Source organism: Grammomys surdaster, unplaced genomic scaffold (assembly GCF_004785775.1).
Source record: "Grammomys surdaster isolate TR1022 unplaced genomic scaffold, NIH_TR_1.0 332271, whole genome shotgun sequence".
NCBI classification, from domain to species: Eukaryota; Metazoa; Chordata; class Mammalia; order Rodentia; family Muridae; genus Grammomys; species Grammomys surdaster.
The window spans coordinates 14,500-37,573 of record NW_021627530.1 but is presented as its reverse complement, the minus strand read 5'-3'; the positions used below and the strand labels follow the sequence as shown (position 1 = coordinate 37,573).

The following is a 23,074-nucleotide window of genomic DNA, read 5'->3' as shown; positions in this document are numbered from 1 at the left end:
TCAGCTTTGGCAGCAAGCACCTTCAGCCACTGAGCTATCTCACTGGCCCTTTCATGTCACACTGATGATGATGCTCTGACAACTGATTAGCAGAACACCTGGAAATGGGTGTCAGCTTGGGTTTCAGCTGCACCCATACCTCAGCTTGTCCCCCTCCATCCAGAGATCCCCTCTGTGACACTCTTCCTGTCTCTATCTATGTTTTTACAGGCAGACAAGGGAGCAGGAGACACCACCTGACTTTTTTTATTTCTCTGATTACGAGAGGCACAATGCAGAGATCGCTGCCTTCCACCTCGACAGGTGAGTCCCCTCCCCTCACACTGCCAAGAGCCAACTAGATCCAGATTCATCTGTGTACTCAAGCGCGCCACCTACAGAGAAGCATAGGCCTGGCCCTAGAAATCTGTGCAGCCTCCATTGTTAACCTCCACAACTGCTCCATACTAAACCTTCAAAGATCCACCAGTGTGTGTGTGTGTGTGTGTGTGTGTGTGTGTGTGTGTGTGTGTGTAGCAAGCACATAACGTGTGCATGCTCGTAGAGACTACAGGAGAACCTCAGGTATCATTCTTCAGGAGCTGCCCACTATTCAGAATCACTGGAACTCCTCAAGTCGGCTACATTGCTGGCTGGCTGGCTGGCTGGCTGGCTTGCTGGCTGGCTGGCGTACCCCAGGAATCCTCCTGTCTCTGCCCCTCAGTGCGGGAATTATAAGTGTGTGCCACCACACTTGATTGCTAGAGACTGAACCCAAACTAAGCTGTCTCCCCAGTGCTGCATACTGTCCTCACTGCATTTGTGATCCTGGTGGGCACCACCCTACCCCCTGTACCCAGCAAGCAGCAGCAGGAACAGATGGCACAACATTGGGAATAAAGGGAAAAGAAATAAGGTAAAGAGAAGGGCTCGGCATCGTGGGTGGCTGTGAACAGGTCAGGAAGGCACCTTGGAGGAAATGGTGTGTTGGTGACAATAGGTGGGAGGCTTTGTCACTTGTCTCCTGAGGGACAGCCTTGACCCAGCAGAACCTGGACCACTATAGATTCCACGTGGCCCTGTCTGTACCCTAAAGAGCTGTTCACAGGCCTAACCCTGGGGTCATCTCTGAGGGGTACAGAGGGACCTTTTCCCAGGCAATAGCAGAGGGATAAGGCTCGGTATTTATCCCTCGAGACCCTCTTGACTATACCACAGCTGTGGCTAGACTTAGATCTTAACCCAGCTGTCATGGGACTGCCTAGACTGCAGAGTCCAGGCTCCATCTTTCTTACAGGAGCCTGGAAGACTGGGGTAGATCACAAAGCTTACATGGGAACTAGAAATCCTCAGAAGCCTGACATTTAGGCATATAGAACCCAGAAAGCCTTTCTGTGACAATGGTGACTTTGCACCATGAGGTCACTCAGGTTGCCTACTTATAAAGCAGCCATGAGGCTGGAGAGATGACGCTGCTGTTAAAGTGCTTGCACATCTGGGGTCTATCCCCGGAACCTTTACAAAAAGAGTACATAGTACACACTTGCAATTCCAGTTCCCGGGAGGTAGAGACAGGAGGATCTCTGGGGCAGGATAGCCAGTCAGTTTAGCTCAATCAGTGAGGTCGAGGCTGCTGAGAGTCAAGGTTGATGGCTCCTTAGAAATGAACCCCAGGTTGATCTCATGTGCAGCACCCACATGTATGAACCCACATGTGTACACACACATGAAAACAGAGTCATGAAGCTTGAGGTGGCAGGATACTGGCTGCAGCTGTCAAGCAGTTGGGGCCCCTCATCATGGGAATGTGGTCTGTTCATCCCTCCACCAAGGACAACTCATCTCTACATCCTGTGTCAGCAGGAAAAAGCTAGCATTGGGCATCTCCATTTAATTAAGCAAGCAGCAATGTGTGCAGAAGGAGCCCCATTAAGAGTGGGTAATTTAATTTAATTTCCTTTTAAATTTAGCCCTGGAATGAGGGCACATTTTAGTTATCACATTGCCTGGCAGGGCCAGAGACAACGCATGGCACCTAAAGACTTCAGTCCTTCTGAGTTGCACACTTTCCTGGCACTGATGGTTCTGGGCTGTGCTGAGCCTGAGGGCCTCGTGTGGCAGAAAACTAGAGGGCAGAGGTAGAGGGATAAGGCTCAGTATTCATCTTCTGCTGCAGACCGTGAGAACCAGCCTCAAGAATAAAGAATCCTTCCCCCACCTTTTCCCACCAGGATCCTGGATTTCCGCAGAGTCCCTCCGGTGGCTGGTAGGATGATCAACATGACCAAGGAGATCCGGGATGTGACACGGGATAAGAAGCTATGGAGAACCTTCTTTGTATCTCCAGGTAGCTGGGGATGGGATAGGATGAGGGGCTCACAAGGCTTAGGTCACATGCTGGTCTTGGTCAGCTCTAAAAAGCCTACAGATTAGATTAGATTACTCTTCCTGTTGCTCAGATAAAATATCCTGTCAGAAGCACCCTCAGGAAGGAAGGGCTTATTTGGCTCACAGTCAAAGGGTTCACAGTCCATCATGGTGGGAAAGGCATGGCAGTGGGAGCCTGAGACAGCGGTCACATTGTATCCACAGTCAGGACTGTGAAGCAGCTGCTCACAGTGTAGCCACAGTCAGGACTGTGAGGCAGCTGCTCACAGTGTATCCACAGTCAGGAAGCAGAGAGAGATGGATGCTGGGACTCAGCTCATTTTCTTCTTTTCATTCAGTCTGAAATCTCAGCCCATGGGATGGTGCTACACACCTTGGTTAACCTAATCTCAAAAATTCCTTATAGACATGTGCAGAGGTATGTCTCCTAGGTGATTTTAGAACCTGTCAAGTTGATGGTCAATATTAACCATCACAGAAACCATCGAACTCATCTATCTAACAGCTGTTTCCACTGAGGGTGGCCATGCTGCCTCCTGTGTGTGACATGTATATGTGCCAATCTACATATATATGGTCTCTTATCGACACCTTCCTGTGCCCAGACAGAGGTGTTTCCACTGTGGTCCAGTGTGCATTTAAGTTAATTAATTTATTATTTGATTGATTGGGATCTTTGTTGTTGTTAGACTGTTTGGTTGGTTTGAGTCGAGTTGGGTTTGGGAGGGAGGACAGGGTCTCATTCCATAGTCTAGGCTGGCCTGGAACTCATTATGTATACCAGAATGGCGCTAAACTCTCCATCTTCCTGCTTCAGCATCTTGAGTGCTGGGATTACCAGTGTGAGCCATCATACATGGCTGTTTGTTTGTTTGTTTGTTTGTTTGTTTGTTTGTTTGAGACAGAGTCTTGCTGTGCAGCCCAGCAACTGATTTACTCGATACCTCCCTGAGTCTCCATGTAGTGTTTAAGTCATTTACCAAGCCCGGTGCTCTAAATACAGACATCTGGGTAGTAATTCCCTCCACCACCAGGACAGGAGCCTCAGCCTCCTACCCCTTGCCAGCCCATGCTGCCAGCTGTCCCAGGTGGGTCACTATTCTCTCTCTGCTTTGGTCCATTTGGGGATCCACAGATGGCCTCTTAGCTTTGGTTCTGTGACTCAGCACTGTGACCTCAAGATTTGCCAGTGTCACTTCAAACATCCTCAGGGTCAGTCCTTTGTCCCTGGAGATGATTTGCCAGCAGTGGCATTCCACATCCAGCCCAGCTCATACCCTGTGCCCTTGGGTGGATACAGTTGAGGAGATCACCCAACATCAATCAGAGGAACTAGGACAGGCAGAAACAAGTCAGGAACTCCCTAGACTGTGTTTTCTATAGCCTAAAGCCCCCAGCAGTCCCAGTGAGGGATGGTAGATATGCATCTCATGCGGGTATGGGGGTTGAAGTGGCAGTCAGATGTGGGCTTCTGAGACAGGAACCATAAAGGTCATCCACTGCAGAGTCAATGTACTGTGGGCTTAGTCATTTTGAAATAGTGAAGGATTCTGGATTTTGTTTTATTTTATTTTATTTTATTTTTTGTTTGTTTGTTTTGCCCGTGAACATGCACAAGCAGTTGCACATGGAGCCCATTGGTCAATGCCAGGTATCTTCTCTTCAATCTCTCTCATTCTTGGGTGTTTGTTTGGTTTTGGTTTTGGTTTTTGGTTTGGGTTTGGTTTTGAGGCAGGGTCCCTCACTGAACCTGGAGCTTACAGATTCAGCTCAACTGGCTGGCCATTAAGCCCAAAGGATCCAACCACTTCCAGCTTCCGTAAGCTGGCATTACAGGCAGGAGCCACCATGCCCAGATCTAGCGATTACGCTCAGGTTCCTGAGGCCTTGTTCAATTTTAATTAACCAGAGATGGAGCTACATGCTCTTCTGAGCAGATGAGACGTCTTATGTTGGTGTAGGCTCCCTCCCAGCCTCAGCAGGGGACCCCAGCTCATTGTCCTGCACATCCCACGGACTTCACTGGGGACCTATCATTTGTCACGTCACCTCCTCTCAATGTCCCCCTGCAGCTGCTACTCCAATCAGCTAGCCCACAACTACCATTTTGCAGCTCATGGTGAGGCTCCCAGTCAGTTACTAGTTATTGGTTTACTAGTTATTGGTTACTAGTTATTGCTTACTAGTTATTGGTTACCAGTTATTGCTTACTAGTTATTGCTTACTAGTTATTACTTAGCTCCCATGAACCCCAAGAATCTTCCCTGGCTGTCAGGGGACCCCAAAAGTGATTCATCTGGCCCGGATGGTTCCCTCTTGACATATAACAGAACGGGTGACACTGGCCACTCCTAAAAACAGTCACCTCCACCTAGCTGTCCCTGCCAGACCACTTTGCCCTGTCAGCCAGATTTCTTCCAAGAACCTTCCAGATGTCTGGTTTCCTCTGAAGCACAGGATCCTGGAGGCAGCTTTGATCTTACTTTAGAAAGCCAGGTCTGTTTAGAGTCTCCTTTTCTGCTTTGCTTGCGCTTCTAGATCCTTCCACTGCCAAAATTGCCATTGCTGCTTCTGAGAGCTAAGTGCAGCTGGAAAGCCTTTGATCACAGCAGACACCCTTCTACTTGTGAGCAGCTCTGCTCTGGGTCAGTCAGGGAGGAGCATGGCCCTCCCTTCCAGGTGGGGCAGGCCTCAGATGGGCCTTCTGTAAGCTCGGCTCAGAGCCTTCGACTCCATCATGAATGCCGGGTAGCTACTGAGAAATAAAGTTCAGACAGGGCAGTTAACTGCCCCAACACCATACAGCCGAAAGGCCAGACTGAGCCTCTGAAGCCCCCCAGCTCTAAGAAACATGGTTTTTGCTGTCTCTGTGCTGTCCTGAAATTCACTCTATAAACCAGGCTGACCTCATACTCACAGAGATCCGCCTGGCTCTGCCTCCAGAGTGCTGGGATTAAAGGTGTGTGTCACTGCCACCCAGCTGCTGTCTCTATTTCTGCTGACGTGTCTCATACACCCTGGTCATCTATGCCCACCTTGTTTCTTTCTGCAAAGCGTTTGTGCTTTTGTGACCACGGGTCCCAGCATACATCCCATCCCCACCCTGGCCTTGGCATCTCAGAGTATAGATTACTCCTGACCCTCACTCAGTCAATCAGCTTTTCCTTTCCTTCCTTGTTGTCTGTTTGGCAGGTAGCCAAGGGACCGTCCGTCCCAACAATGTGCAGCCCCAAATGCGCTTTAAGGAGTAAGTAGGTTCCGTATGGATCTTCTCCCAATAGAAGGAATAACATCCGAGTGACAGTGTGTCTGCAGCCTTTGTGTGACATGGCTACCTATTTTCTGAGGAGGGCACCAAGGGCACATTTCCCCTGCAGGGACTCCAACTCTGCTGAGTTGACCCTGGCAGGAGGACAGGCCTGTCTTGGATACTATGGCCTCTCTGGCCAAGGCACAGGATCTATGAAGTAGCCATGTGTTAGCTCACAATGGAGACCTGGCCTGAGATCTCACGGGCCCCCTTTGGGGGAGGTTAGACCCATTGCCCCAGCAGGCTCTCTGACCTCAAGAGACTACAGCTTTTCACAGCTCTGCCTTTATTAATGTCTCAAAAGATGCTCATTCGACCCCAGGTACAAGGCCACCTCAGGTCCCCAAGGTCTCCTTCTTAGCCCTGCAGCACAGGTGAAGCCGTTGAGCACCTCAGAGAGGTATGGGCTTCACCTCTTGTCACACAGCTTTTGGAGCCCACTACCCCCACCCTAGGTGCCTCTGAGAAACCAGGTTATATGGAGCAGGAACAGGTTTCTGTTCCTCTTTCAGCTTGAAAGGCTCTGAGCTCAGCTTAGGTAGGGCCAGCAGGCTATCAGAGGCATCCAATTTCATGGTTATGGCCAACAAGAGATGGGATAGAAATTTTCCTCCTGGAGACTGTGCTATTGCCTGGCCTCCAATGCTTTTCTGTCCTTGGCAGGGGTGAAGGAGTAGGGTAGGCTGTGTAAACTGTATCAGCACCTGGAGCTGCAGTGGGCTGGTCTCTGTTTGATCTTTTCCACCCTAATTACCTAGCACTGACTACGAGGCGGGGGGGATGAAGCCTAGAAGGGAAGGGGAGAGGAGAGGCAGTGAGCCTGGCCAGCCAGGACTTGTGTGCCCACGGGTGTGCCAGGAATCATAGAAAATGCATGCCCCCTCCTACCCCTGCCCCTTCCAGACCTGGTCCTGGCAATTCTCCAGCCTCCTTCTCTAAAGGCTGTATGGCATGCGTGTGCTTTGAAGAGCTTGCTTTATGTTATATTTGTGTGTGTGTGTGTGTGTGTGTGTGTGTGTGTGTGTGTGTGTTCCAGAGGCTCACATCAGATGTCTTCTTCAATGTCTCTCCAACTTATTTTTTCTTTAGGCCAGTATCTCTCATTGAACCTGGAGCTTCCTGATTAGGCTAGACTGGCTGTCCAGTCAGCTCCAGGGATCTCTGTCTGAACGTCCCCAGCACTGGGGTTCCACACATACACAGCCAATGAGGAGGAGGCTCAGTTGGTTACCTAGCACCAACAAAGCCCCGAGTTCCATCCTCAGCACCACCTAAATCAGGCACAGTGATGCATGCCTGCCGTCCCAGCACTTAGGAGTTGGAAGCGGGAGTTCAGGGTCAGAGATCTCAGGGAGTTAGCCCAGTCAGTAAAGCGCTTGCCTTGTAAGCCCAAGGCTCTAGCTCAATCCCCAGACTCCGTGTTTAAAAATAATTAATTAATTAAAGCTAACAGTGAGGCTACAGGTTTGCAATACTGGTTACAAGGAAGTGGAGATGGGGGGCTCCCTGGTGCTTGCTGGCCAGTCAACCTAACCTGCTTAGTCAACCTAACCTGCTTGACAAGTATCAGGCAAGAGAGACACTGTCTCCAAAACAAGGTGGACGGTGTCTGAGGAATGGCATCTGAGGTTGTCCTTTATGCTCCTCTCACAGGTATATACACTTACATGCCCATGCAAACACACACACACACACACACACACACACACACACACAATTTGATGCCAGCCTGGACTACCTGAAGCCCTTTCTCAAAAACAGAAAAAGAAAGAGAACAGTTTCCTTTCTCCAGTGGTGGCTGGCAGTGTCTAGGTGGCTCCTTTCCTTTGTGAGTCATGAAGGCTGGTACATGGAAACATTTCCATATAACTTACGTGCTGTAACCCCAAACTGGATCAACCAGGTCAGAGCCGATCTTACATGAACTCTCCCCGACAGTCGCCAGGCTGTCTCCCAAGTGTCTTCATCATATGATGTCCCTGCTGGGATCCCATGGCTCTCTACCTCCTTGACACATGTCACCATGTGGCTCTTTAGTCACAACCATCCAGGAGGGTGTGAGCTGGTTTCTTACTGAGGGTTTGGTATGAGTTTCCCAGATGAAAGAAATACTGAGTGTGTTCCCATGAACTTCATGACTCTGTGTGAGTGTGTGAGTGTGTGTGTCTGTGTCTGTGTCTGTGTCTGTGTCTGTGTGTGTGTGTTCACATGCAGGCCAGAGGTCAACTTTGGGAGTCCTTCTTCAGGCACCATCTACTTTTTTTTTTCTTTTCTTTTTGAGACAGGGTCTCTGACTTTCACCTAGAACTCACCAAGTAGGCCACACTGGCCAAGAGTGACTCCCAGGGTCCTCCTGTCCTGCCTCCCAGCATGGGAGTTATGAGCATGTGCCATCATACTCAGTGTTTTACATGAACGCTTTACATGGAGCTTGGGTCCTCATGGTTCTGGTGGTTATTGACACCAATTTACCTATCCAGACCCCATTTGTAGTTCTTTGGAAACTTATAGCTCCTGGCTTTGCCTGCCTGTGGCTTTGCCCACCCATGTAAGTGGTTCCTTTTGGGGCTAGGCTGTAAGTGCTCTTTGCAGATAAATACTAGAACTTCCTCTGGAGAATGATTGGCATTTTCTCTGCCCTCTGGAGCCTGAATCAATCTTAGGAGATCAGAGTGTGAGTAGGAAGCACCTCTCATTTTGACAGGGTCTGACTTTGACTCCCTGTGGCTGGAGTTCTGCTCTGTAGACTCTCAGGGTATGGGATCAGAGGGGATGGTGAACTGGTGAACACTGCATGGTAAGGCCTGAGGTGCCTCTGGGGCAGTACTGTGGGCATTGCTAGGAGTGATGGCCACTGACTGGACCTATCCTTCTCCAGCCAACAACATCTGCTTCTACGGGGAGTGTTCCTACTACTGTTCCACCGAACATGCCCTTTGTGGGAGGCCCGACCAGATTGAAGGATCTCTGGCGGCCTTCTTGCCTGACCTGTCACTGGCCAAGAGGAAGACATGGCGGAACCCCTGGCGTCGTTCCTACCACAAGCGAAAGAAGGCAGAGTGAGTCAGGCACTTGGGACTTAATGGGGCAGCTTCTGTCCACTGTGCAACCAAGGTCACTGAGCCTGGAATAGGGAGTCAGTAGTCCATGGCTCAGAGTCAAAAGAGGCAGCAAGAACAGTGCAAAGCCAGCTGTGCTTGTGCCACTGTGAGATAGTGGCAGCAGTATGTCTTGGTTACTGTTGCTGACGAAGATGGCTTTGGCTCACAGTTTGAGGGTTTGGTCCGTCGTTATGAGGGAGGCATGGTAACAGAAGCATGAGGTAGCTGGTGACAGTCAAGAAGCACAGAGACAGATGAGCCCACTTTCCCTATTTTATTCAGGCCAGGGCCCCAGCCTAGGGAATGGTGCCGCCCACACACATTCAGAGTCAGTCTTTGCTTCAGTTAAACCTCTCTGGAAACATCCTCACAGACACAGCCAGAGGTGTGTTGGCATGATTCCAAATCCAGTCACATTGACAATATTAGCCACCACAGGGTTCCTATCTGTGATGTAGAAGAGGTGCTAGCTGATATTGGTAACCCTTAAAATACAACCTCCCCCACCCACTGCCTGTCGGGTGCTGGAAAAGACACATACACACCATTGGCATAAAACGCATGATATCAACTGACAATGCCTTCAGCCCTGGGCCCACCTAGGGCAGGAAGAATAGCTTCATCACCTTCCAGGCTTCTATCCCTATTAATTCAGCCTATCCTAATGCGTGTCCCTGAAGACACTCCATTCCCATTGCGAATCCTCTTTGCGAAGCGTGCTCTTTACAAAGGGTGCTCTTCTGAGCCAGGCAGCACCAAATAATCTAGCCTGGACCTCCCTCTTCACTCAGAGGAGAGACCCTCGTTCTGGGTTTCACACTATCCCCTTCTTCCTCCTCCCCCACAGGTGGGAAGTGGACCCTGATTACTGTGAAGAGGTGAAGCAGACTCCACCCTACGACAGTGGCCACCGAATCCTGGACATCATGGACATGACTGTCTTTGATTTCCTCATGGGTACGTCCTGCAGGGCATGCTGGCTGCCAGAAATGCCTAAACACCTTTAGCTGGGGGCACCATCTGGTGACCCACAGCTGAGGAGGGCCAGAGGCCTCTGAGCAGCTGTGCGTGCTTGTCCCTGCAGGGAACATGGACCGGCATCACTACGAGACCTTTGAGAAGTTCGGGAATGAGACCTTCATCATACACTTGGACAACGGGCGTGGGTGGGTCTTCTGTGCCCTTGGAGACCCTGGGGTTCTATACATCCTCGTTTATGGGGGAACTAGGTTAGCCTGAGAAGCAATCATTGGGACAGGGGAATCACCTGAGAGGCAGGGACTGGGTCACATCGGGGTATACATCAGTGAGGAAGTGAAGACTACCACAAGGTGCTGGATTCATGGCCGTAACCACATGAGTACTTTCTATCATACCTTCCTTACCCTGGGGAAACTGAGGCCAAAGGGCCTGTGGCTGGATGAGAAGGGCCAACAAGCAGTCAGTTCAGTCTGAGAGAGGTCATTAACCTCTGCTTAACAAAGCAGAATCCCTTTCAAACAAAACAAAACGAAAAGAAAAAAATCAATACTGCCAGCGCTGGACATGGCCAGGGGCAGCCTCGACACTAATGAGCTTCATGAGATTGTCATGGTCCTACAGCACCACAGCACTGGGAGGCGGGACCCTGAGGGCTTGGCGCTGGGCCCCGTAAGGCTTTCCAGCTGCTAGGGCTCTGACTGCTCTACCTTCGTCCCACAGGTTTGGGAAATACTCACACGATGAGCTTTCCATTCTAGCTCCCCTTCACCAGTGCTGCAGGTACGTGCCCAAGCCGTGCGTGGTCTCTCACTGCCCCCTGGCAGCCATCACTACCCGAGAGGCCTGTTCACACCCACTGGGGCTCCGGTGGGCAAGCATCCACAGAGCAAGCATGCCCATGCCTCACTGACCTTTCTTCCCTAAGCCTCATCTGGATAACCCCCACCAGGGAGACCCCAAGGCCTGAAACAGGCTGTAAGTCCAGGGTCCTTCTCTCCTGGCCATGGCTTCCAGATTCGCCCACCCTACCCACCTTCCACAGTCGCTCATACCTACCCTCCCCTGACCCCCAGTGGCTGGACATAGGCTCCCAAAGCGAATTACTTCTCTCCCTTGGGAGGCAAGTGCACCTGGCCAGCTGAGGAAGGACAGTCTCCCAGGTGAGCGGTTAGCCTAGTCTTGCCCTCAGGACAGGGGGTGCCCATCTAGCCACCTGTCTTTCTGGATAGGACTGTAGCAATGTCTAGGACAGCGGTTTCTCAACCTAAGGGTCATGACCCCTCTGAGGTGGAATGAGCCTTTCACAGGGGCTGCATATCATATATTTACACCCTGATTCATAACAGTAGCAAAGCTACAGTTACGAAGTTGCAATGAAAATGATCTTATGGTTGGGGGGTCGGTCAGCACAACACGAGGGACTGTATGAAAGAGCTGCAGCACTGGGAAGGTCTAGAACCACTGGTCTAGAACCACTGGTCTAGAATGCCCCGTCTCCATGTAACAGACTCATGAGGCCTGGGGTCTCTGGCCTCCTTGTCTCTTAGTTTGTCTTGCTCTGTTTCTCTCTCTCTTCTCTTCTCTCTCTCTCTCTCTCTCTCTCTCTCTCTCTCTCTCTCTCTCTCTCTCTCTCTCTGCCCTCTTTTTCTCCGAGTCTGTCTCTCCATCTTTCTGTCTCTTGTCTTCACATTTCCGTGTGTCTCTCTCCGTGTCCCTGTCTGTCTACACCTCTCTGCCTCTCTCTCTCTCTCTCTCTCTCTCTCTCTCTCTCTCTCTCTCTCTCTGTCTCTCCAGTAATATGCCACCCCACCAGAGCCCCCACTCTCTTTCCTTCCCAGTAGTGACACCCCATTCTCTCTGCAGGATCAGGAGGTCCACCTACCTGAGGCTTCAGCTGCTGGCCAAAGAGGAGCACAAACTGAGCCTGCTGATGGCTGAGTCCCTGCAGCATGACAAGGTCGCACCCGTGCTCTACCAGCTGCACCTGGAGGCCCTGGACCGGCGGCTGCGCATTGTGCTGCAGGCTGTTCGAGACTGTGTAGAGAAGGATGGGCTGAACAGTGTGGTGGAGGACGACCTAGCCGCTGAGCACAGAGCCTCCACGGAGAGGTAGTGACCACACTACCTGTGAGGAAGGAGGAGCACAGAGCCTAGCCCTGTGAATTCAGTGAATTCGGACAGGATTGGTCATCCCCATAGGGTGACCTGCGGCAGGGAGCATGGGGTCTCCCTCATGGCTCTGATAGGGAAGTATGGGCCTCCAGTTCCAGCAGAAACCAGACAGAGCACTCTGGACATGCAGCAGAGTGGCCAGCGCTCCATCCTTCCCATAGGGAGGAACCTTTAACTCACTATTTTGTACTTAACAAAAGGCTCACAGTCCTGTCAAAGGAGAAACACCCAGCAGACCAGAGATCACCTCTGGGCCACTTCAAGGACCTCCTATGATGTGATCACACTCTGGCCCTCAATTACAATCCACTTTCTGCTCCCCATCCTGGGGCCTCCTCTCTCAAAGGCCAGAGAGCTCTTAGAAGGGGGACAGTGATGGACATCATGGCCTGTGTTGGGGCAGATGGGCACCCAAGAAAGGGTTTTTGGATACCAATGACAAGCTATCCACCTGTCCACTGCTGCATAGCAGTCAGGCCTTACTAGTTGGTGGTGGGCACTGCCTGCCTTGGCTGAGCTCTGGACAGTGGGTGTCAAGACAGTACACAGAGCCCATGGCCTCAGGACAGCAGGCTAACATTGGGACATTTTCGTGGAGTAGTTTGCAGTGAGGTAACAGTGCAATAAAGATACAGCAAGCGTGTGCCATGGCTGTCTGGGGTGGGGACTCACTCCTTGTCACAGCTGTCCCCCTAGATAGCCCCCAAATGAGGCTAATCCCTGCTCTTATGGTGTCTGTGTGATGTGGGTCTTCAGCCTGTTAGGGCTGTGAAGGGAGCTGCCTGCCCAGCCCCTAAAAGGTAAGCAGGCTAGCAAGGCTCCAAAGGGGCGGGGCAAGGGGGGGATAGGAGGTCAGCTCTGTCTTGCCCCACTCCTGCAAAGCTTTGGGCTCCGAGCCACAGGAGGCCCTCTAAGGATGGGATCCACACAGCCCTACATAGGGCCACAACATACCTGAGCAAGAACCATAGAAGGGGTTGTCCAGGGGCCCATGAGAGCTGCAAGCCACTGCACTGCTGGCTCCAAGGCTCAGATCCCCTCTGCTGGAAGGTGTCTCCTACCTCCTTCTAGTAAGCTGCTGCCAGACTGGACAGGGGCCAGGCCTTGTCCAGGAGAGGACAGTGGGGAGGACCCACAATGGAGCTGTGCACTGCTGAGTCACAAGAATGCCAAACAAACAATGGCCTGCCCCTATTCCAGGCATTCCCAGCTGTCACCCTGTGGCTTGTTCACATGCCACTCCCCTAGCAGGGGATGGATGCTCAGCAGGAATTCACCAAGGCACTAAAACTCAACAGTTAAGTCCTTGATGTTCTCAGATGCAATAGTACACGGTCTGCTTATTGTATATATACACGTACATGTCTATATGTAGTTCAGGGTGTGTGTGTGTGTGTGCGCGCGCGCGCGTGTGTGTGTGTGTTTAGGCCAGGGCTTGAGGTCATGCATCTTCCCCTGCCACCCTCTAATTTTTCAAGACAGGTTCTCTCTCTGAACCTGGAGCTCACCAATTGGTTTAACTGGTTGGCCTGTGATTCCCCGGGGACACACTTGTCTCTGCCTCCCCAGCACTGGAATTCCAGATGTGCACCTCTGTACCTGGTCCCTTGTGTATAATCTGAGGATGGAACTCGGACCCTCAGGAAAGCACTTCATGGCCTGAGCCATCTTCCCATCCCTATTTTCCTCCTTTAATGGGAGAGTGAGGCTGAGATACAGAAAGCCAGCAGATTCCTGAGTTGGCAAACTCGATGCCACATACTTAGACACTTAGGGATGATAAGGCCAGCTAGACCCCAAATCCCTACCTTGTCTCAGGGAATGTTCTATACAGCATACCAGCAGATGGACTAAGACCACTGGACCACCAAGGAAATGAAACAGTGATCAAGCACACCCCCCAGACTTGCCTCCCATCTTCCTGTCTCAGCACAAGGCCCAGTATTAACCCCACTCATCAAGAAGGAAGCATAGAACCAACCATCTAGCAGTCTGGCCAAGAACAGAGTTCAGCCTTCCTTGTCCAGTGTGCCAATTCCAATGTAGCCTTCCAATAAGTGGGGTATAAGTGTTGGCTTGTGCATGTGTCCTGTCCATGACCACAGAGGTCACAGGACATCTCATCACGATTACCTCCATCCTTCCAAGATCCTCCACTATTAACCCCCCACAGACCCCCGTGGCAGGCCAGGCTGAAAAGCATGCCTTCATCCCTGGGTTACAGAAGCAACAGAGATAAAGACATGATCAAGTCACTAGACCTGTGAGGATTGCAGATGGACAGACATCACCCAGGGCAGACATCTATAAGGTATGAAGGGAGGTACCAGGCACATCCCATATCCATGGGTTGATGTCCAACTCCTGGTGTGACTGGGGACAGGACCGTGGTGGAAGACAGGAGGATGAATGAGTTCACCCAAATGGCCCTAATCCAGGGCAGTAGGTCCTTATAAAATGAGGTCAATCCAGGTGTGGCAGCTAATGCTGGTAATTCTAGCATCTGGAGAGCTGAGGCAGGAAGATGGCCAAGAGTTTCATGCTAGCCTGGGCTAGAGTAAGACCCCCATCTCAAAAAACAAAACAAGTCCAGTGAGATGGCTCAATGGGTAAAGGTACTTACCACCAAGGCTGACAATCCGAGTTCAGTCCCCGGGACCCACAGTGGAAGGGGAGAGCATATGGTTGTGAGCCATCAGGCACAGAGAGTGAATTCAGTGCAAATGGCAAGACCAGATGCTGAGCTAAAGACTGGGAGTGCATACAGAATGCTGGTGTTCACAGGGAGTCCATGCCCCCCCTCCCTCCCTGAGAGAGGGTCAAGAGGTCAGTGAGAGGGGCCGTGGGACTCAGAGTCCTCTGCCCACTCTCATCTGCTGTACCCACTATAGGACAGCATAGATACTCAGACTAGAGTAAAGCCCATGCGGTGGCCTAAGGTCAAACGCAGACCAGGTGCTTCATGGGATGATGGCCAGTCTTCTGGCTTTTCTCTGCCCTCTGTGCTTACTTGGCTTCATGGAGCCTCAGCTAAGCCTGCACCCACAGAAGATAGGCTAACCACACCTGCTCTTTTACATCCTGCTGGCCCACCATGAATGACCACACAGTCCCTGTGGTGGGTACTACAAGTCTCTAGAGCACTGGTTCTCAATCCTGCAGATCACGTCTTTACACTAAGATTCATAATCGTCATAAATTTATAGTTTTGAAGTAGTAATTAAATAATTTTATGCTTGGGGGTCACAACAACATGAGGAACTGTATTAAGTTTTTGAAATCTGTAAGAGGGCTTTAGGGGGTTTTAGAGATGGCTCAGTGGTTCAGAGCTGCTCTTGCAGAGGACCTGGGTTCAGTTCCTAGCATGCACACGGTGGCTCACAACCATCTGTAACTTGTTCCAAAGAATCCAGTGCCCTCTTCTAGCCTCCATGGGTACCAGGCATGCATGTGCTACATATACATACGTGTAGGCCAAACACTCATGTACATTAAAAATAAAACGATGTTCAGAGATTCAAGAGGGGACCCGAAGAGCCAAGGGGATGAAACTCGTGTCAGCTAGCGTCCTTTGATGTGCGTGCGTGCGTGCGTGCGTGCGTACGTACATGCGTGCGTGCGTACGTACATGCGTACTCTCGGCTTCTTGCCTGCAGTCCTCTTTCCAACCCTCTCCACATTCTATCATTCTAGCCTCACTGCCGAACAGTTTAAAGTACCAAGTACCCAATCAAAACGTGAATCATTCGATATGGGAGACGACGGAGCTAAAATATATAAGAAGACACGTCCACACTACACTGAGGCTCTTTCAGACTTTAGTATTAATCCATTGAGAGAAACTTCCGGAAGAGAAGGCCTTGGTGCACCACAGCTGCTCAGAAAGCTTGCAACAAGGATGGGCAGAGATTAGGTACCACTCTCAGCCGGTTGCTGCCTTCTAACCCCAGTGCATTCTGCCCTTTGCTCACACCTTCACCAGTTTTGCATTTGAGTGCGGGTGAGACAGACCACGAAGGACCCAGAGACAGTAGCTGCATGCTGTAATCACCATGGACAAAGCCATCAGTACACTTATCAACGTTTACTTATCCCTCAAGTAAACTAAGATCTTAGGGTCTAACCCAATGGACCGCTTCCAAACCCATCCTGATTACTGGATGGACTGAGTCCAGGACTATCAGCTATTGTCCAGCCAGATGGCCCTGGTGGTTAGCCAGTTGCTCTGAGGACACCACAGTCACTTTGAGGAAGCTACACAGCAACCACAGCTACTTGCTGCTGACACACAACTCTAGCTTCAAAGATGACACTGTCTTAGCCAAACAGTTTTACTCGTGGTAGTGGTGGTGGTGGTGGTGGTGGTGGTGGTGGTGGTGGTGGTGGTGGTGACAACTGTCTTAGGGTTTTATTGCTGTGAAGAGACACCATGACCACAGTGACTTTTATAAAGGAAAATATTTAATTGGAGCTGGCTTACAGTTTCAGAGGTTTCAGTCCAACATCGTCATGATGGGAAGGCATGGTGCTGGAGAAGGAGGTAAGAGTGGCCCACAGGCAGCAGACAGAGACTGTCACAGTGGGCATAGTCTGAGCATATGAGCTTTCAAAGCCCTGCCTTCACATGGACACACTTTCTCCAACAAAACCATACTTCCTAATAGTGCCATTCCCTATGGGCCAAGCACTCACACGCATGAGTCTATGGGGGCCATGTGTATTCAAACCACCACAGTTATGATGATGATGATGACTCAGTGGTAGAGGCAGAAAGGCAGCTGGAGAATCCCAGAGGAGACCAACAGCAATACCAGGAAGCAGAGACAATGGAGACAATGAGAGGGAGCAGAGAGGCCGAGATCCCAAGGATGGAAGATTGAGACTAAAACTGTGAACCACATAGGCTGAGAGAGCTCCATGTATCTGCCAAGACTCAGGGGCTGACAGTCCCAGCCTGGGGCCTTGAGAGCTGAGACACTGGCTGCTGTAGAGATGGGGGCCCCACACCCAAGGCCTATTTGGAAACTGTGGCTCTAACAGACACACCTGCCGTTCACTGATGCCGTTCACTGATGCTGGAAGCTGAGGGTTACAACAGCTTCCAAGTGCCAGTGGTTAAATCTCAGAGCAATAGGCCTCCACCTGAGCACCTAGAGGCATAGTCCTGGGGCTTCAAAAGCCAGGAGCACTAGGGCCCTGGCTCTGGGGGCTTAGAACTGTGAGCTTCTGGCTCTGCCTGTCTAGTCTCTAGGCCTTTGGTACTCAAGGTCTGAGGACAGCCAGCCTAGAAGACCTCCCAAATACCCACCATCTGTTGTTCTGTTTGGCTTCTAAGACCATGTTTCTTCTAGCCCAGCCTAGCCTCAAACTTGCTCTATATTAATAGCTGAGGATGACCTTGAATTCCTGAATTCTCCTGCCTCCACCTCCACAATGCTGGGGACATGGGCATGTGCTCCATGCCTGGTTTATGTAGTGTTTGCAATGAAACCCAAGAATTCACACTACATCATGAGCTTAAAGCCAGCCTGAGATCTACGAGACCTTGTTTAAAAACAAAGCAATACAAAAACAACAGCAGGGCTGGAAGAATTGCTCAGTAGTTATCTCCCTTGCAGAAAACCTGAGTTCAGTTCTCAGCACCTATATCAGGTGACTCACAACCACCTATACGTATCTCCAAGAATGTTGGATACCTCTGGGACTGTATTCATGCACACATATATACTCATGTACACATATATTTAAATAAAAATACATCGTTTTTAAAAGAAAAAAATTATTACAAAGAAGTTCAAGGCTATCTCTGGCTACGTAGTGAGTTTAACACCAACATAAAACCCATCTCAAAAAAACTAAAATCAAACAAATGAATAATAGATTTGCATCTACTTGCATCTAGAACGGTATGTGCATTTAACAGAACGGACAAAGAGTCTCTTCTGTCCGTGGTTCCCGTGAGTACACCTCTGAATACACACGAGTGGGTGTCTGTTTTAGATCACATGAAGACAGGCGATATGACAGTATGGTGTTACATGTGATCCAGAGACACATGGACCCAGAGCAGGTCATGTCTCTACTAGGGTTCTATTACTGTGAAGAGACACTATGACCACAACAACTCTTACAAAGGAAAACATTTAACTGGGGCTGGCTTACAGCTCAGAGGTTCAGTCCATTATCATCATGGCAGGAAGCACGGCAGCATGCGGGCAGACATGGTGCTGAAGTAGAAGTCAAGAGTTCTGCATCTGTATCCATGGGTAGCAAGAAAAAAGAGAGAGAGGCTAGGTGTAGTTTGAGCTTCTGAACCCCAAAGCCTACCCCCAGTGACTCACTTCCTCCATCAAGGCCACACCTCCTCACCCCTGCCATGTAACACCACTCTTTAATGACCAAGCATCAATATATGGGCCTATGGAGGCCGCTCTATTCAAACCACCACAGGTCATGTGCTATGCACAAAGCCTGTGTTCGTCATGACTGTACATTTGCAAGGGGCCTTGAGTGGATGTTGTATAGATGCCACTCTGCCTGGGAGTCAGACTAGGGCAGGGTTTCTGCTCTTGCCAGGTGCCAGCACAGGGATTCGAGATGCAATGAATGGTCACATGATCACCTAGGAAATCTAGGACACCACGCAGTCATTTTTGGCCCTCTCTGCCAGAGCATCATTGAGATAAATGCTGTTTTGTCCAAAGATTCTGCCTTCTGATGGGTAAGCTCTGTCCTAGGAATAGAACCATTCTCTCCATGGAGGCTGCTAGTTAAGAAGCAAACTCACAAGGTTTAAGCAACTCCTCAAACTTACAAGCTTCACAAGGCTCCTCCCAGGGTAATACAGACAACAACCTTTGCTCTCACAGGGCAAGCCTGGGCTAGTCTTACAGGGAACTCCAAGGCTGCAGCTTTCCTGAGTGTCATCCATTTGAGTCATGTTCCCATGGGAAATCCAATAAACTCACTGCTTCATTAAACTAAACCCGGGGTCAATGTTTTCTTTGATCTGTCCTTGGTCCTGTCTAAAGTGAACTTATTCATATCTCCCCAAGAGTGATCACATGACACAGAGATAAAGGAGCCTGAATGGATGGTTCTGGAATATCAAGGTGTGTCGTACCCAGGTTCCCTTTGGCTTCTGGCAAGTGTGAACTCACATCAGCCTTCTAGAACTCTCCAGAAGGGGAAAAATGTAAACTCTATTAAGATTCTCACTAGAAACACACATGTACCCAGGCAAGGCGGGGGACAGGACAGGTGCTGCTGGGTGGCCTAGCCAGCCCAAGCCATCTAGTGACAGGAGGAAGGTCCAATGTGGCCTTGTCTGTGAGACCAGGCGTTAGACTTCCCACATGCTTTTCCCTGCTCCCTACTTTCCATGGTGACAGTGCCCATGTCCTTCAGCCATGCAGCCCAAGTTTAGGGGTCTCTTTGCTCCTCAGTTCCCTTTGCACTCTCACCTCAGCTCTGACCTGCAACGTGTACATTAGCATCTGTACCACCCCCTACACCCAAACCCTACAGTGGAACACAAGTCTGAGGGGCCACCCAGGCTGTTCCCACACTTGCAGGGCCATACAGGAACCCCTGGATGGAGGAACCCCAGCCCTATGACCCAAAGGCTTAGGCAGGAGTATCTCGTTTTAGGCCTGCCTGGACTACATTGTATGATCTTATGTCAATAAATGAATACGTCAGGGCTTGGGCTCATCAGATAAGAACTCCTGCTGTACCACCATGAGGACCTGAGTTGGATCCCCAAAACTCATGTAAAAGTCAAGCACAGTTGAATGTGTGTGTGTAATCCCAGTGCTGTGAAGGATGGGGACAGACAGGTCACCGGGACTGGCTGGTTGCCAGTGTACCTCCAGGTTCACCATGAGACCCTATCTCAAGGGAATGAAGATGAAAAATCATAGAACAGGACACCCAGAGTCCTCCTCTGGCCTCTGCATATAGACACATCTTCCCCAAAACACACACAACGTCTCTGACTTCTACTAATCTTGCTTAATTTCCCCTCTGTTTTAAGCAGGTGTTAGACTGTAAACATTTTCAACACTCTTACCTGTTAGAAGCATTTTATTTTATTTTATTTTATTTTATTATTTTTAATTTAATTTAATTTAATTTAATTTTATGTGTTTGCCTGCATGTATGTGTACCACATGTGTGCAGTACCCAGGCATGCCAGAAGAGGGCGTCAGATCCCCTGGGACTAGAGTTACAGATAGTTGTCCAACCACATTTTCGGATGGGGAATGGAACTCAGGTCCTCTCCAAGAGCAGCCAGTGCTCTTAACCACTGAGCCGTCTCTCCAGCCACTCTCAAGCAGTTTTGTTGGTGGTGGTGATGGTGGTAGTGTTGATTTGGTGTGTGTGTGTGTGTGTGTGTGTTTTGAAACAAGGTCTCATGTATCCATCCCAGATTGGCCTCCAAATTCACCGTGTAGGTGAGGGGACCTTGAGCTGCCTCTTGAGCACTGGGATTGCCTGTGTACAGCTCACTAATATACTAACAATGCTATGTATGCCCCATCAGACTGTCAAAACTTACCGCCACACCGCCATTCCCAGCACAGCAACACCCCCACTAGTCCCCACCACACCGCCATTCCCAGCACAACAACACCCCCACTAGTCCCCACGACTTCCTTCCTGTGAAACATTTGCCTGCTTCTGGCACCATGAGTTAAGCTGAGACTTTTGTGTCACGCTGATTTTTCTCCTCTAATGTCCTCAGGTTCCCACACTGTGACACAAGCTAGATACCACAGGCTAGATACCACCATCCCTGCCTACAGCTGAATCCCTATAGCTCTTGTAGAAGACACTGTGGGAAATCATAGCTTTGCATTCAGTTACAACAAAAGCTCTGGCAAAACAAGGAAAAATAAGCCAGTTGCAGTCGGGTTTTATCAGAATCAAACATGTTAAGGGGGCTGGAGAGATGGCTCAGTGGTTAAGGCTGTTCCTTCAGAGGACCCAGGTTCAATTCCCAGCTTCCACATGGCAGCTCACAAAACTGTTTGCAACTCCAGCTCCAGGGATCCAATTCCCCTACATGGAAATATATGCAGGCAAAACACCAATGCACATAAAACAAACATAAATAAATCTCTAAAAAATAATTTTAAAGAATCAAACATATTGGAGTCCCTCAAGGGATGCTATGAAGCAAGTGGCAACCACAGCATAGGAGAGGACATGGGCAACTCTCATGTCTGACAGAAGATCTGCATCCGTATCTGATGCCATTACGTTTTTGACAAACTGCTCTATGTGTGTCTTGCAGTTTGGGTCTGTAGGCTCATGTTACATAGAATACTCCCCTTTCTTCCTCTGTTCCCTGTTGTCCTTCCTGTCATCCCTTCAGGCCTCTCAGGTGGTGTTATATTTTACAAATATGGCTGCACAGTGGCTCTCCTCACAAAGCAAAGATGGCTGCACAGCACCATCCCATCTGCCCTCCTCAGTGTATCTTTATACTCTTCCCTTTGGAAATCAACCTGGATGTCTTCCCTTGGTTCTGAGTGAGCCTGTCACTATGGGAAGAAGACAGTGTCATCACTAAAGCAGAGTCATGAGGCCCTGCTGCATCTACCTGGTTTCTCGGGTGTGCTCTATGAGTCAGACTATAAAGTGGGTAAACTTCTGAGACCAGCTTTTTCGTTGGTCTTTTGCATTTACCCAGAGCCCCTCCATTTTTACTGCCTGTGTAGTACTCTATAGCACGGACACTACACACTTTTCTCAACCACACGTCTGTGGAAAGGTGTTTCCAGTCAGAAGTTCGCTCTGAGCATCTGCCTACATTGCTGTGTGTAAAGACGTATTATGGGATAAATGGATCATACAGTGATTGTGTGTTTATGTTTGGTTGTTTGAGACAAGCTCTCACTGTACAGAGCAGACTGACCTGGAATGCATGATCCTCCTGCCTTAGCCTACTGAGTGCCAGGATTTATAGGTCTGTGCCACCATCACTCACCACGTGTTTAATTTTTAAAGCGATTGCCAAATTGTTTCAGAGAGGGGCTATGTACTTTATTTCCCCCAAATTCCTGACTCCTCTTTCTGACTGTGGCTTGGGCTGGGGCAGTAGTCACACCACCACCATGGCATAGCAGGACCTGGTGTACTCAGGCTGCTCCAAAGAGCATCTCAGTGTCATCCACCTAGGTGGCTACTGTTATTATAGGAGGGGTAGCACTAATCCCTAACAATGAAGTAGAAGTGCTGTCCTGAAGAAGAAAACTACCCAAGGCTAGCCCTGGCCTCTCATCTCTCTGTGATCACAGATATGGTTCCTAGTCTGGCTTTTTTTAGTAGATTGTTGGGGGGGGAAAGTCCCTGAGATGCCAGGAGTCCCCAGAACACCCCATCTCACCATGGTTTCCCAATTTGACTGAGATGCCTCCTCCTTTACAAGTGTTTTACCCCTCCCAGGCCAGAGAGCCACTAGGAAGTTCAGAAAAATGTCTGTGGTGCCAGAGCATCCAGAGCACCCATGAGAGGCTATTTCTAGGCAGGGATGGACTGTGGGAGGAGGGCTCAGGATGCTGGGCCTTAGATCTCCAGCCATTAACTACCTGGTGCAATGAGAAAAGAGGGAGCCAGGTTGGGGCAGGAGCCTCCATCTGCCTGGACCAGTCTTTGGACTCTGGGGCTGAAAGCAGCCAGCCTATGTCCTGTGGCTCTCTAGGACGCCCCCCACCCCCATCATCTCTAGCTGTGGATGCAGCAACGAGCCTAGAATCTGCCAATCCAGACTCCCTGGGCCCTGCAGCAGTCTCAGGGTTGGCCTGGGGAGGACAGACAGGGGATACCCAGATTGTGGAGCCAGACCACTCTCTTGGCATCCCTTGCCTGAAGGTCAGAAGGTGGCAACGCTCCCCAGCTCCCCAACTGTGCTTCCCACTCTGTGGTGGCTGGGGACAACCCCCGCACTGGGATTGGACGCCAGAGAACCAGGCGGAGCAGGCGGGGACCCCAGAAGACCAGGCTCCCCGCGCGCCCTGCACTCAGACGCTGTTGTCCCAGACAAGAGAACCCAGTGCTGGGCCCTGGAGGCCGGCGGGCAGCACGGAGGAGGAGGAGGTGGCGGCGGCACAGCGCAGGCCAGTACAGAGTGGCCACG

At 50.3% G+C, this 23,074-nt stretch overlaps 1 protein-coding gene across 1 annotated transcript; it reads left to right on the top strand.

The window, feature by feature from the left end:
- Window positions 1–210: 210 nt before the first annotated feature.
- Window positions 211–12,583, top strand: LOC114616480 (extracellular serine/threonine protein kinase FAM20C; the record flags this gene model as incomplete). Its single annotated transcript, XM_028761934.1, has 7 exons — window positions 211–303; window positions 2,211–2,326; window positions 8,556–8,736; window positions 9,626–9,735; window positions 9,863–9,944; window positions 10,480–10,539; window positions 11,623–12,583. Coding segments are annotated over 7 exons (892 nt in total), but the record flags the coding sequence as incomplete, so codon positions are not given.
- Between the last annotated feature and the right edge of the window lie 10,491 nt (window positions 12,584–23,074).